General features: G+C 40.0%; 1 protein-coding gene across 3 annotated transcripts in view; it reads left to right on the forward strand.

Moving 5' to 3' along the window:
- Nucleotides 1-1,676: 1,676 nt before the first annotated feature.
- Nucleotides 1,677-13,723, forward strand: part of pdxdc1 (pyridoxal-dependent decarboxylase domain containing 1) — a 32,967-nt gene continuing 20,920 nt past the window's right edge. For 2 of the 3 annotated variants that reach the window (XM_075453250.1, XM_075453252.1), the window contains exons 1-9: nucleotides 1,677-1,896; nucleotides 4,966-5,062; nucleotides 5,170-5,235; nucleotides 7,905-8,006; nucleotides 9,815-9,964; nucleotides 10,566-10,755; nucleotides 11,184-11,252; nucleotides 11,341-11,419; nucleotides 11,523-11,607. In XM_075453250.1, coding sequence (XP_075309365.1) covers nucleotides 4,986-5,062; nucleotides 5,170-5,235; nucleotides 7,905-8,006; nucleotides 9,815-9,964; nucleotides 10,566-10,755; nucleotides 11,184-11,252; nucleotides 11,341-11,419; nucleotides 11,523-11,607 — 818 coding nt within the window. In that variant the 5' untranslated portion in view covers nucleotides 1,677-1,896; nucleotides 4,966-4,985. The remainder of the gene's footprint in view (nucleotides 1,897-4,965; nucleotides 5,063-5,169; nucleotides 5,236-7,904; nucleotides 8,007-9,814; nucleotides 9,965-10,565; nucleotides 10,756-11,183; nucleotides 11,253-11,340; nucleotides 11,420-11,522; nucleotides 11,608-13,723) is intronic. The other variant, XM_075453251.1, reaches the window with a different exon arrangement.

Consider the following 13,723-nt stretch of genomic DNA (forward strand, 5'->3'; position numbering starts at 1 on the left):
ACACATCATACAGAATAATCTTAGCACACACACACGTGCACATAAAAGAAATCACAAGCTCACATGCTAGCAAAAAGGGGATTTGATGAGCAGTGTGTATCAAAGTAATCAGTGGGTTTCAAGGGATATAGTCAATGTGGTTTTCATGATGTGGCCATATAGTATACATGCTGATTGAAAATCAAAGTTAGCTGTATTGAATAATCCACTGTCATCCATAAAGAAACTGTCAGCATAAAGAATCAAAACAATTATTGGATATTAGTCATTGTAAAAACTCATTTGTGTGGAATTGTTTCTCTGGGTAGGAATGACCACTTGTATTGTTCTCTGTTGCAGCTGAGCTGAAAAAGCCTCTTACTGAGTATCTTGTTTTCTCTGATCACTGTGTTATGTAGTGGGTGAGCGGAATTGTCTTTAGATAATTTTCAACTGAAAACTCTTAATAGTACTTTAATAGTACTACCTTTTACCAATACTTTTCATGAACTCAAATTTCAATAAACCCTTCCTGTCCAAAAGAATATGTAAAGCTGTAAAGCTTCACAAAGTCTACGTCTTTGCACAAACACAGATGCCCCCTGGTGCTTGTTGGTTGCAGAGGAATTATGTGGCTTTGTAAGAGCCCTTTGTTTTGTTGCAGAGGCAAGAAGATCTTGAGGAGATATTTGATGAATTTGATGAAAAAAAGATTGCAACCAGAATGACTCACTTGTTTTCAACTGACATCTGTTTTGTTTTAATGTTCTAAAAGTTTGAATAAAAATGCAAATGTGAAAATGGTTGAGTCATTAAAGGCAGTAGATCATTGACACATGTTTATTTAGACACCTGCAGTGTATGTTTATGGTTTGTTTTAAAGTTAAAACCAGCTTCCAGATTGATAAATTAATATTTGTGTAAAGTCAGTTTTTTTTTTTTTGTTTATTTGTTCTTGCTCTGATAAACTCAACTGAATCCATTCGTGAAGACTCCTTGAAATCTAATTTCTAAAGAGTAAGTCTTATATAAAGAAGACATCATATATTACATTGTTGACTGGAGGGAGATGAAACCTAGTCACTCACATGTTATGTAGTTCCTGTTTCTTTAATTAGCACCTTGCAATGTGCAAATGTATCTGCATTTTCTTCTGAAGTGTAGAAGTGTAGTTGAAATGGAAGTACCTTCAACTCCAATGTGGTGTTGAGTCAGTCACATTCCAGCATTGTCTAAACTTAAGAAGTGGAAGCCACATCTTGGTTAACACGCTATACTAGAAACTAGAGGGCGCTATAGATCAATTAATATCTTCATGTGTGGATGATGATTTCAAACAATGACTGCTTCTTCACTTAGAGAAAAATACAAGTGACCAAATATAGAAGATCTTTAGTGTCACTGTGCATTCATAAATGGTTTATGTATTGATAAATCTGTGTGTATTTCTTTCTCCTTATCCTTTTTCCTAATTTCCAAGACAACGTGATATTTAGTTTGTTATACTGATCCTCATTTGACAGTTGAGGTCATTTTGATTGATCTCTCATTCAGAAACCAGTTGGCTATTTATCAGTACAGTTCCGTGTCCCGTGCTCAAAACAAATATTTTCTATTATCCTTAGCTCTCACGCGACTGGCCAGTCTCGGGCAGAACGTGACGTCGGCGCTGCCAGCGTGGAACGCACGTCGCTCTGCAGGTCCAGGAAGTAAACTGTCCGGTTCAGTCTCCGGTATTTTAGCGAGAAGTCGGAGCAGTAAATACGTGTTCAGTTTATAGATTTGAATACAGCACTTCAACAGGCTTCCCCGAATTCTTCTGAAGGACTTCACAGCCTTCCCTTGGCCTTGTCACGAATCTTCTGCGTCCCCCTCCACGGACCGCAGACCGCCTGTCATCTGTGTGCGCTGCTGAAGGTAAGTGAAGGAGCGCGAGCTCGGTGTGGAGCTGTTTGTCCGCTGTTAGCTGGCCCGGTTCGTCCGCGCTGACAACCTGCTTCCCTTCCCCACCCCTGCTCCACGGTGTTAAAGCCCCACCACACCTGTATGTGTGAGTGGGACAGTGCAGCTGTCTGCGCCTTAATATGATGTGTCCGATAAAGGAGAGACGGCTGTGGATACGGCAGCCTACATGACCGCTGCTTTCATTCGCCCTGAAATTCACATCCGACAGTGCACCTGCCGGATCCGTGTACATGGACGTCAAGGAATCAGAAAAAAAAACCTAAAATGTCACAGGACGGTTTATGTAATTTACTGTAATATTGCAATTTTATGTTAACGAGGCTGTGCAATACAAATATTACTGCTACTACTAGTAATGTTAGAAATAGTTTTAAGACATTACCAGGAAATAACTAGGCAAATAGGACAGCTTGAGCTGCAATACGTTTCAGCTGGCAGGTTATCTGACTACAACAGATGTAGAGGGAAACTTCTCATTCATTTAACAACCATGTTGTAAGACATTCTGTCGTGGAAAAGATGTGACTCAGAAGGGAACAAATGTCTGGTCTGTACCAAGTAAGCTGTGCAACAAAGGAATATGCTGAAACTACTAATAGCCGCATTCGCACTGTAGGAACCTTTGGCAGTTCCTATAACCTTTTCAGGAATGGGGCCATTTGTATCCCGCATTCACACATACAGGAACTCGGGACCATCGCCCTCAGTTCCTGGAACCATTTCAGCTCCTTCTCCGAGGCTGGGTCTGTTCTGGGTTCTATAGGAACACATCTGACGGAGGTGTTTGGTGGTCGTTAGCTACGCCCCTTGTCATGCTGTCACGGGTGAAATGTTTCCTCATACGACACGGACACAACCGGCGGGTGTTTAATAAGTTAAACTTACACTTGTCTCTTTTGTCTGCGGCGCTCTGCTCTCCTTCCTTCATGAAACCAAGAAGTATGGCCTGCGCTCCATCCTTCGTCTCCTGACTCTCTGTGAGCTCTTCCAGCCTCCATGTTAGACGCCCGATGTGATCATCCATGATTAATATCACCGTCATGCAGACCATGAATATGGTGGCCTCCCCGCTCTCCATATTAGCTTCTTTGTGGTGTTTTTTTCTTCTCTCCTTACTTTACGCGGGTTTTGTTTTGTTTTGATGTTGAATGTGGTGCTAAAGTAATACGTCGCTGTCGCAGATGGCAGCGCCGCATCAGTCCCTATCAGGTCCCGACTCATGTGCGAATGCAGACTGAAACAGTTCCGCTGGGGAAGGGCAGTTATCAGAACGAAATTCGAGGAGGACCGTTCTTAGAACTGCTCTGTCCGAATGCGGCTATTGTTGGGATGAGAATTGTTTAAACCTTGAGAGACTGTTGTGAACCACCATCTTTAAGTAAGAAATCTGGTTCTGAAGGAAAATCTTGAATAATCATGATCAGAGATCACTTAAACGTTTGGTGAAATTCCATCTAAAATCTCCACCAGTAATGGGCAGTAACGCGTCATCCGCTGTAATCCGATACTTTTTTTCAAGTAACGAGTAAAGTAAGGGATTACAATTGCAAAAACAGTAATTAGATTACTGTTACTTTCTGAGCAAGCACCTAGCAAACCTAAACAGGTGAAAATAGACTTAAGAGCGACAGGATTTAGTGCCGCTGAACTTAAAGGGATAGTTTGCCTCTTTTGACATGAAGCTGTATGACATCCCATATTAGCAATATCATTTATGAACATTGACTTACCCCCTCTGCGTCCTGTGAGCCGAGTTCCAGCCGAGTTTTGGCGTTGATGAAGATAGTCCGGCTAGTTGGCTGGGGCTAAAAAAAATAAAACGTCATACTTCTCAAAACAATATGCGTTCAAAAGAGTAATACATTTGCATCACAAAATCGTCGATCTAGAAAAAGTCAGACCTCACATCGCTTGGCACTATTTTTGCCTCCCTTGATATCAATGCGTCCAGCCACCTAGCGAACACCGCTGTTACAGTGTTTACTGCTCGGAAGCAGGGGACTGCTCGGTCTGCTCTTCGGTCTGCACAGTTTACATTGGACATTGGACGATTGGCATTCCCGAGCACCCACAGAATCGGCGCCTATGAACATATGTATATAAAATTAAAGGTAAATTAATTCTATTGTCGTTGACATGTAAAAATTGTTAATTTCTTCCATTCCTCTAAAGATTATTCTGCATAGATACATCCAATCATCATCTGTAATCTTCAAACCCATTTCTTTTTCCCATTTCTGCTGTGCTTCCTGTTCTCTCCATCAGTTTCTGATATAATGAAAATATTGGTCACCATTTCTTTTAACTGTAGGCTCCAATTATAATTCTGATTATTCCATTTCCTTTTAAATTTACATTGTACTTCAATGTCATGATTCTCGTAGTTGTAGATACCTGATGGTCTTGGTTGGTCAATGAATAGTTTCACATAATGTCCTGAAAAGTCATGACAATTCCTTCTTTTATCACAGTGCATATTGCTGTCACACATTTACAAAGTCTGGTCTAAAGACATCTGAACACACCTTTAGTTCATCATCCTTTTAAGAAAGCAATATGAATTAAGACTTCATTTGAAGAACTTGCCATAATGGCAGTTATAATTATGACAATGATGCTAACATTTCTGTATAAAAGGGAAGGTTTCTTTTCAGCAGAGCCTCTCAACCATATGGCAGTATGAATTAATGAAAGCTTGATTCATTCAGCTTGTCACACATTTGTGTAAAAGAGAACTGAACTGACATAGCTCTGCACCCTTGACTCATCGCCTGCATTTTCAAAAACAATCCAAATAAATTAGAACTATAGATTTTTTTCTTGTTTATAACACATATTCTTCTTGCTGACCAATATCTGGTGTACACATTAGCCAAAATGCATCTCAGGCAGGTGCAGCTATGCTGGCAGTTTCTGCATGTTCTTGTATGCTGTGACTGTAAAGTAAATGTGTTTAAATGTGTGTTTGTTTATTCAGCTGAATTCCATGACAATGCAGTCTTCTTCTTCACTCTCCCCTAGCAAGCACACACACATCCTGGATGATGGTGGACGCTACACTGACACAAGTGGGAAAGAACCTAAGTGAAGCCATGAGGATCCTGGGAGATGGGCAAATGTACGATTAAAGACTGCTTTCTGTGTCCTTGTAATGAAAAAATCAATTATCCAATGATATAATGTGCAGTAGTAATTCTTGGATCTGTATGTTTTTTATCTGTTAAGGGAGCTGGAGGCAGGAACAGAAAGGCGTTTCAGCAGAATAAGCATCCCAGGACCCCTTCAGGGAGAGTAAGACATGCACACACCCACACATTAACGTTTCCTGGAGTTTTTATTGTTTTCGCAAGTGTTTCCATGTCTGTCTGCCTTTGGGCAGATTGTAACATGATGACATCTTGGAGCGTAAAAGCTTTGTTGACAAATCATTTTCATCGTGAAAGTGTTGCTTAGCGGACTGTGACAGTGACTTTCTATTTTTAAAAAAATTGTAATACTTTTTTTTTTATTGAGCATCAACAACATGGTACACATCCAAAAGGATCACAAAGAATTTGTCCCTGAAGCCCCTAAGAGTAGATTTTATTTTCTCCAATTGTATGAATTGTGTCAGGTTGCTAAACCACAAAGATACTTTGGGTGGATCTTTTGATTTCCAGTGTAATAATATTCTTCTACGTGTAAGCAGCGTCGTAAAAGCAGTGATGTTTTTATAACGTTTTCTTCACGTTGTATGCCTTCTGTCTGTGATACCAAATATGGGTTGGGTTGAAGATCAATATTTAATGTTTCTGACAACCTTTTAACCCATTGAGGCCGGGAAAGCATTGCCACATTTCTACCCTTAAAGCCGGGGGCGCTGTTGCGTTATTCTACCTTTTAAGGCCGGGAAACCGTACACGTCTTTTTTCATGTATAAGGTTGTTTTGCACCAATTATTGACCTCTGCGCCAATTAAATGCATTATAATAGACACGTGAGAGTGTCGGCATGTTCCTCGTGTCATTGTTTTGAAGTTAAGTTACATCGAACAAGCATGGAGGACTTTCAGTGGGAAGACATTTCAGACGGGAGCGATTGTGAGGAGTTTTCTTGGCTTTGATGATGCTGATGAACGTGCTGACCCAATTGATGGAGATTTATGGCTAGCACATATGTTTGAAGATGACGATAACGACGAGGATGATTTTGAAGGGTTTGAATGTGAGTGGAAGACTGACGATTACCACCGTAATCGACGGAGAGATTTCAACCGCACACCAGGGGTGAAAGTTGATTTACCTGCAGATGCCACACCGTTGCATCCTATTAATCCTATTTTTACTGAGGAGCTTTGGGTGCATCTCGTTTCCGAGATGAATCGATACAGTGACCAGGTACTTCAGACTCCAGCTCGAGCAAAGATGGTAAGGTGGTCACACGCAACTGTGCCGGAGATGAAAACGTTTATTGGAAAGAGTATGGGCTCCTTGTGCTGCCAGTACGAAGAGATTACTGGCGATAAAATAAATGGATAAATAAATAATTTAAATATAAAATTTAATTTAATTTAAGTTTATTACTGTTTTCTAATTGAAAATAGCGCTGTTCCTGCACTTTACTTTTTATTTTATTTTATTACTGTTTTTTTTATTGAAAATAGTGCTGTTCCTGCACTTTACTTTTTACATTTTCTATTTTCGTGAAGGTGTATGTAAATAAACTCAATTTCCCAAGAAAGCCACAGGTGTAAGCTCTCAAATACTTTTTGCTACAGAGGCTGAGAAATCAATCATTTAGTAGGCGTTGACACAATTGCTGAATTTCCAGAAAAACTTGCCCATAGGTTTTCTAGGCATTCTTTTCAAGGCGTTTTAGGCCTAAATGGGTTAAAGATAGTAGACCAATAGTTTGCCAGGGCTGGACATGACCAAAACATATACTAAGTCAGCAGGAGTGTTTCCACATCTGTCGCAGCCTCCATCCGTGTTGGGAAAAATTTCACTTTGGAGTAGTGGATACGATGTAGAATCTTGAACTGTGTAATGCTTAGTTTAGCACAGGAGGTGCTGTCATTTACCCTTGGAAGGGCGCTCTCCCACATCTCATCTCCAAAGTCTTCCCCCAGCTCATCCACCCAGTTCGCTCTGATCTTTGCCAATGTTGTTTTTTTTGGGTTTTTTTAGTGATGTTACACAATCACCAATTCTTGAGATAAATCCTTTAGAATTAAATGGGGATTTCAACAGATCTAAACCAGAGGATGGTGTTATGTATGGAAAGTTGGGATTGTGATGTTGAAGGAAGTGGCGGACCTGGAAATATCGAATAGGCTAGGATATCAAGGTTGAATGCTATCCACACACTTCCAGGTGCTCTGGTGTGATAATTCATCAAAGCTTGCAAAAAAAAAAGAGTAAATTCAGAGTCTAACCTAGCTGGGGGTAAAAAGGTGATTATTGTGAATGGGACTTAGACAGAACTTTGGGTTTTAAAACCTTCTCCATCTAAGTTGAATCCATATTTTACGGGTGTTTATGACTATAGGATTATTAGTGTGTTGTGAGAAAGAGAGGGGAAGGCTGAAGGTGACCAGGGCTCTAAGAGAGGTGGAGATGCAAGATGCAGATTCAAAGAGGCACCAGTCTGCGTCAGGAGTATGGAGGCCCAATAATAATGACAAAAATTCGGAAGAGCTAAACCACCTTGGTTTTTAAGACTTTGTAACCGTTGTAACTGACAGTGACTTTCTGTTTGTTTATTTATTTATATGCTTGTTCTTTAATTCAATTTTGAAACAATGCATTAACACATTCAAGAAAAACAAATATAACAGGAACAAACTTTAAACAGTCAGATTTGGGACAAAAATAAAGAAAAGGCCCGCAAGACATAATCTCTGCAATCAATAAAATGTTGATGGCAGATCAGAAGTTTAAAGAGCCAAAGCCACCAACTGTTCCCTGTGTATTCCTTTGCAGTGGTCAGGATGTCGCCACCATACTGCACCTAGTTCACAACCTCATTCATGAGGAGGAGGATGAGGAGGAAGAGGAGGAGGAAGAGGACAGGCCCAACCAACAGTAAGTAGAACGATTATTGAAAACAAAACAAGCTTTTAAACTCATTTTGTATCAAGGTTGAATGCTATCCACACACTTCCAGGTGCTCTGGTGTCTTCCAACAGTTCAGATACATGTATGGCAGGTTAATTAAGGATTCTAAACTGACCATGGGTATACGTGCGAGACCATGGTTGTTTCTCTTTGAGTATTGGCACTATGACTAATAAAGAGGTAAAAATCAAAGTAAATCAAAGTCCATGCGGTGAGAGCGTTTTTAGACGATGAATTCACTAGTGTTCCCTCCTCAAAAATAAAACATCCAAGTTACATCCTCTTGGAGGGAGCATTGCTTTCTCAATCCCAATGCAGTTTAGAGAGGAAATATAATGATTAGTTTCAACAACAGAATAATTCTTATTTCTGTATCTAATAGTACTTCTATGTACAGCAATCCAAGTCTTTAGCGCTCTACTTTTATTTATCATAAGGACAAATGATTGGTGTTGCTTTCGTCAACGAAAATTATGACGAAATATCGTCGTCAACGAACCTTTATCACGTGACAAAAACGAGACGAGACGAAATGTAAATGGTGGTCTTGTGCCGATAACTATAATTAAATATATAATGCATTATTGTTTGACGAATAAAAACGAGACTTAATGTGGTTCACAAATTAAAAACTCTGCTAAAATGTCTCTTCATTTTCGTTGACTAAAACGAGACCATCGTCACAAGACCACCATTTACATTTCGTCTGTTCTCGTTTTCGTCACGTGATAATAGGAATGTCTTTACCTGTTATCTGTTTACCTGAGGGTGTTTAAAACTATTGCAACAATAAATATAGTTGCGTTGATTAGAGGAACCATAGCGGTAATTGCTCCCTGAAATAGGAGCAAGTGGGAGTTTAAAGGGGAAGTTTCTGGCATGAAATACATTCATTTACTCACCGATAACAGTTTGGTGAAAGTCTGTGTCCTTCGGAACGAATGACTGAACGTTGATGAAGTCATCCCACTAGACGCGTGTGTAGAAGGCAAGGCAAGGCAAGGAATCTTTATTTATATAGTGCATTTCATACCACAGGCAACTCAATGTGCTTTACATAAAGACAAGGCATTTAGAAAGCTTCCTATAACCCTCCGATATCCCCAGATAACAACAACATGGTAGCTCTGAACTAACAGTGCAATAGTACGCGTTCATTCATTCATTTGTCTTAAAGTATTGGTGAAATAAAGACAGATAATGCCTTATTTAGAGGCTGTATTGTCTCTCCCGTTATATGGATACACGCAAATCTCTAATCTAAATATCTTCCGAAGGACGCCGACTTTCACCGAACTGTTATCGGTGAGTAGATGAACATATTTTATGCCAGGAATAAGGTCCAGGTTTAAAAAAATCCCCAATTTCTCCTTTAAGTAACTTTTTCAGGGGAGGGGAAGGTAAGATGATAAATGGTTTATTTTCTGCACTCTGGTGGTGGAAAGGGATTATGTAATCACCATCAGGTGTGTGACAAGGGTGTGACCCATATAAGAAACAAGGCCCTTTTTCTTATGAACACTGATCTTTAGGAAGAAATGTCAATCAATGAATTTGGATACATGTGGAACCAGGGTGTGCAACAATTTTCTTGTAATGTTTTTGCAACAATGTTATGTATCCATAGATTCTGGAAAGGAAAAACACTTACACTGATCATTTCATGACTGATACATGTCTAGTTCCAGAGAAGCTGCGTGCACAGAAACAACTAAAATTGTTGAGTGGAAGAAATGGAAAGGTCTCAGTATGACTTTGCTGTTTGGTGTCTCCAGTAGGATGCGCAACGTCGGTGAGCAGGGTCATATGGCACTGCTGGGTCACAGCTTGGCAGCTTACATCTCAGTGTTGGACAGAGAGCGACTCCGGAAGCTGACCACACGAATTCTGTCTGACACCACGCTGTGGCTGTGCAGGATCTTCAGGTACAGCCATGCAGCGCAGATGTTGTTGTGCACCGGTGATATAATGATTACACAATGCTTCGAGAGCACTGTAGCTTACTTTAAAAGCCTATAAAGATGTATTTGGTATTTACAGTACCACTGTGCCACCATCCTTGGAGCTCTAAATGTTATTTCTGAAAATATACTTTTAGACAAAAGTAATTACTATAATTACTCTATGACCTCCTCATACTGTTAATGGCTGTGCATTGAAAGCCCGTAGCTTTTTAGAACCAATGTGAGATAACAAATTTGATGATAGTGATTAGAGTTTGATGTCTTTTTTTTGTTTCAACCATATAAAGTACATTCAATTGTAATGACATCACATGATGTGCACTGCATGTCAAATTTACAAATGGGAGGGAAGTACCTTTTTAAAGGTTTATATTGGTTTGAAAACAATAATGTCTCTGTGTTATTATATTATGTAAAAGTCAAAAGTAAACAATAATGATAAATAAGTTAAGATACTGATTACTAAGTTTGCCTGGAAAATGGTGGGTGCTCAGATGAATTTGTTCAGTCATCTGTAAGTGTGACTGTTCTCACTCCCACCAATCCCTGGTCTGTCCCACAGATATGAGAACGGTTCCGCCTGCTTCCATGAGGATGACAGGGACGGCCTTGTAAAAGTGTGTCGGCTTGTCATCAATGCTCGCTACGAAGACTATGCCACTGAGGGCTATACAGTCTTAAGCTCCAAACAGCCAGTCATCTACCAGAGCGCCTCCTGCAGGCCTGGTCTGGGACAGCATCTGTGTAGTCAGGTATGAGGGATGAAACGCACTACATACTGTAAATCACAGGAACTCAAGTTCCTATACATGAATATTACACAGAATCCTCTCTAAGCAACAGTGAGACAGGGAGCAGACCAACATACTGACAGAGATGTCGACACAGTTTCCTGTTAGAACTTTTAGAATGAAACAAAAAAGGAGCACACGATGCCGAGATTTTCAGTTGGCTGTATCCAGGAAGCTAAATGTCATGTGACTGCTGCTAAATCTCTTGGGTGAACTGTGACTCAAATAAGGGATTATGAATCTGTAGCTATAATACCCACCCCCAGCTTGTATATGGAGATGTATTATGTCTCATCTTGATGTTTAATATTAAATACATAGTGTCCTGTTTTTCATCCAGTTGCATACAAAATAGAAAGTGATTTTCACATTAGTCTTTGTGTTATCAGCTTGGCTTGCCTCTCTCCAGTTTGTGCACAGTGCCATGCAACACCATCTTTGGATCCCAACACCAAATGGTAGGAGAACACAGATGCAAAACATGCATAACAACCAGGTAGTTCAAATGCAAATGAATTTGACTCAAATGCTGTCTGTTATATTCAGGATGTTGCCCTGTTGGACAAACTGATCAAAGAGGACATAGAAGCTGGGAAGCTTCCTTTGCTGTTGATTGCTAATGCAGGTGAAAGAAAGTTGCATTTAAGACATTGAACTTTGCATGCATATGTATTCCAGAAGTTAAAGACTTTTTGTTTTTGTTTTGTTTTCCTTCTTCCTCTCCTTAGGTACCCCTGGAGCAGGCCATACTGACAAGTTAAGTCGCCTGAAGGAACTGTGTGAACAGTACAGTTTATGGCTTCATGTTGAGGGGTGGGTCAGCACTTTATTTCTCCAAACAATAGATTCTATAGGGCACAACGTTTAATCGTTTAATTGTTTGATCTTAAATCTTTGTGTGAAGTGTAGAAATGGAAATGGTTATCTTAGCTTAGCTTAGCATTAAGATCAGAATTAAGGGGACGGCTACGTGCAGCCCCAAAACTAATTAGCTTCTTGTACAGTAATATGTTTTTTTCACAGTTACCTTTGGTGAACCACTCTCTGATGTGTAACCATTGATGTTGTGACACACTCATACTCAGCCTCCAAGGTTGAGTATGAGTTGCTTGTCCTTCAAAAATTCCTCTTGAAAGTTTATCAGAACACAGCTCGCAGTGTATTACTTTTGTTGTACTCACTTATTATCAAAGGGAAGACAACAAAAGGAATGCACACATACTGTCAATGCTTTGAAGACATACAGTGGTGTGAAAAAGTGTTTGCCCCCTTCCTGATTTCTTTTTTTGCATATTTGTCACATTTAAATGTTTCAGATCATCAAACAAATTTAAATATTAGTCAAAGACAATGCAAGTAAACACAAAATGCAGTTTAATGAAGGTTGTCATTATAAAGGGAGAAAACAAATCCAAAAAAAAGTCATTGTGATCACTTAATCTCAATCAAGAAATCACTTAAATAGGACCTTACCCTGACAAAGCTAGACATCATGCCGAGATGGAAAGAAATTGAGGAACAAATGCGAAACAAAGTAATCTATTAGTCAGGTTATAAAGCCATGTATAAAGCTTTGGGATTCCAGCGAACCACACTGAGAGCCATTATCCATAAATGCCGAAAACATGGAACAGTGGTGAGCCTTCCCAGGAGTGGCCAGCTGACCAAAATTACCCCAAGAGCGCAGCGACGACTCATCCAAGAGGTCACAGAAGGCCCAGAACAACATCCAAAGAACTGCAGGCCTCACTTGCCTCAGTTAAGGTCCGTGTTCATGACTCCATCATAAGAAAGAGACTGGGCAAAAATGGCCTGCATGGCAGGGTTCAAAGACGAAAACCACTGCTGAGCCAAAAGAACATTAAGACTTGTCTCAATTTTGCCAGAAAGCGTCCTGATGATCCCCAAGACTTTTGGGAAAATACCCTGTGGACTGACGAGATAAAAGTTTAACTTTTTGGAAGGTGTGTGTCCCATTGCATCTGGTGTAAAAGTACAGCATTTCAGAAAAGGAAGATCATACCAACAGTAAAATATGGTGGTGGTAGTGTGATGGTCTGGGGCTGTTTAGCTGCTTCAGGACCTGGAAGACTTGCTGTGATAAATGGAACCATGAATTCTGCTGTCTACCAAAAAATCCTGAAGGAGAATGTCCAGCTATCTGTTTGTGACCTCAAGCTGAAACGAACTTGGGTTCTGCTGCAGGACAATGATCCAAAACACACCAGCAAGTCCACCTCTGAATGGCTTGAGAAAAACAAAATGAAGACTTTGGACTGGCCTGGTCAAAGTCCTGACCTGAATCTTATTGAGATGCTGTGCCATGATCTTAAAAAGGCGGTTCATGCTCAAAAACCCTCCAATGTGGCTGAATTACAACAATTCTGAAAAGATGAGTGGGCCAAAATTCCTCCACAGCGCCGCAAATGACTCATTGCAATTTATCGCAAACGAAGGGTGGCCTAACTCTTAGCGGGCTATCACTTTTTCACACAGGGGCATGTAGGTTTGGATTGTTTTTCTCCCTTTGTAATGAAAACCTTCATTTAAAAACTGCATTTTGTGTTGTCTTTGACTAAAATTTCAATTTGTTTGATTATCTGAAACATTCAAGTGTGACAAACATGCAAAAAAATAAGAATTCAGGAAGGGGGCAAACACTTTTTCACACCACTGTATCTTCAAAGCATTCACTGTTTTCTGCCTCTGCCTCCCCGCTCCAACAACTTAAGATCAAATTGCATTTGCTGCAGTGAAGTTGTGTTGGGTGTGAAGCATTAGAAAATGAAGTCTCTGATACCTGATAATGGTGGTGTTGCTATTTCCAGAAGGTCACATGATCACCGACAGACTATCTTGTGGCAGTGAGGCCATTGAAGATATATCTATATTCTTTTTTTTATTTAAAACTAACATGTACTGAGTTTTA

This window comes from Odontesthes bonariensis, chromosome 21, assembly GCF_027942865.1.
Source record: "Odontesthes bonariensis isolate fOdoBon6 chromosome 21, fOdoBon6.hap1, whole genome shotgun sequence".
Classification (NCBI taxonomy): domain Eukaryota; kingdom Metazoa; phylum Chordata; class Actinopteri; order Atheriniformes; family Atherinopsidae; genus Odontesthes; species Odontesthes bonariensis.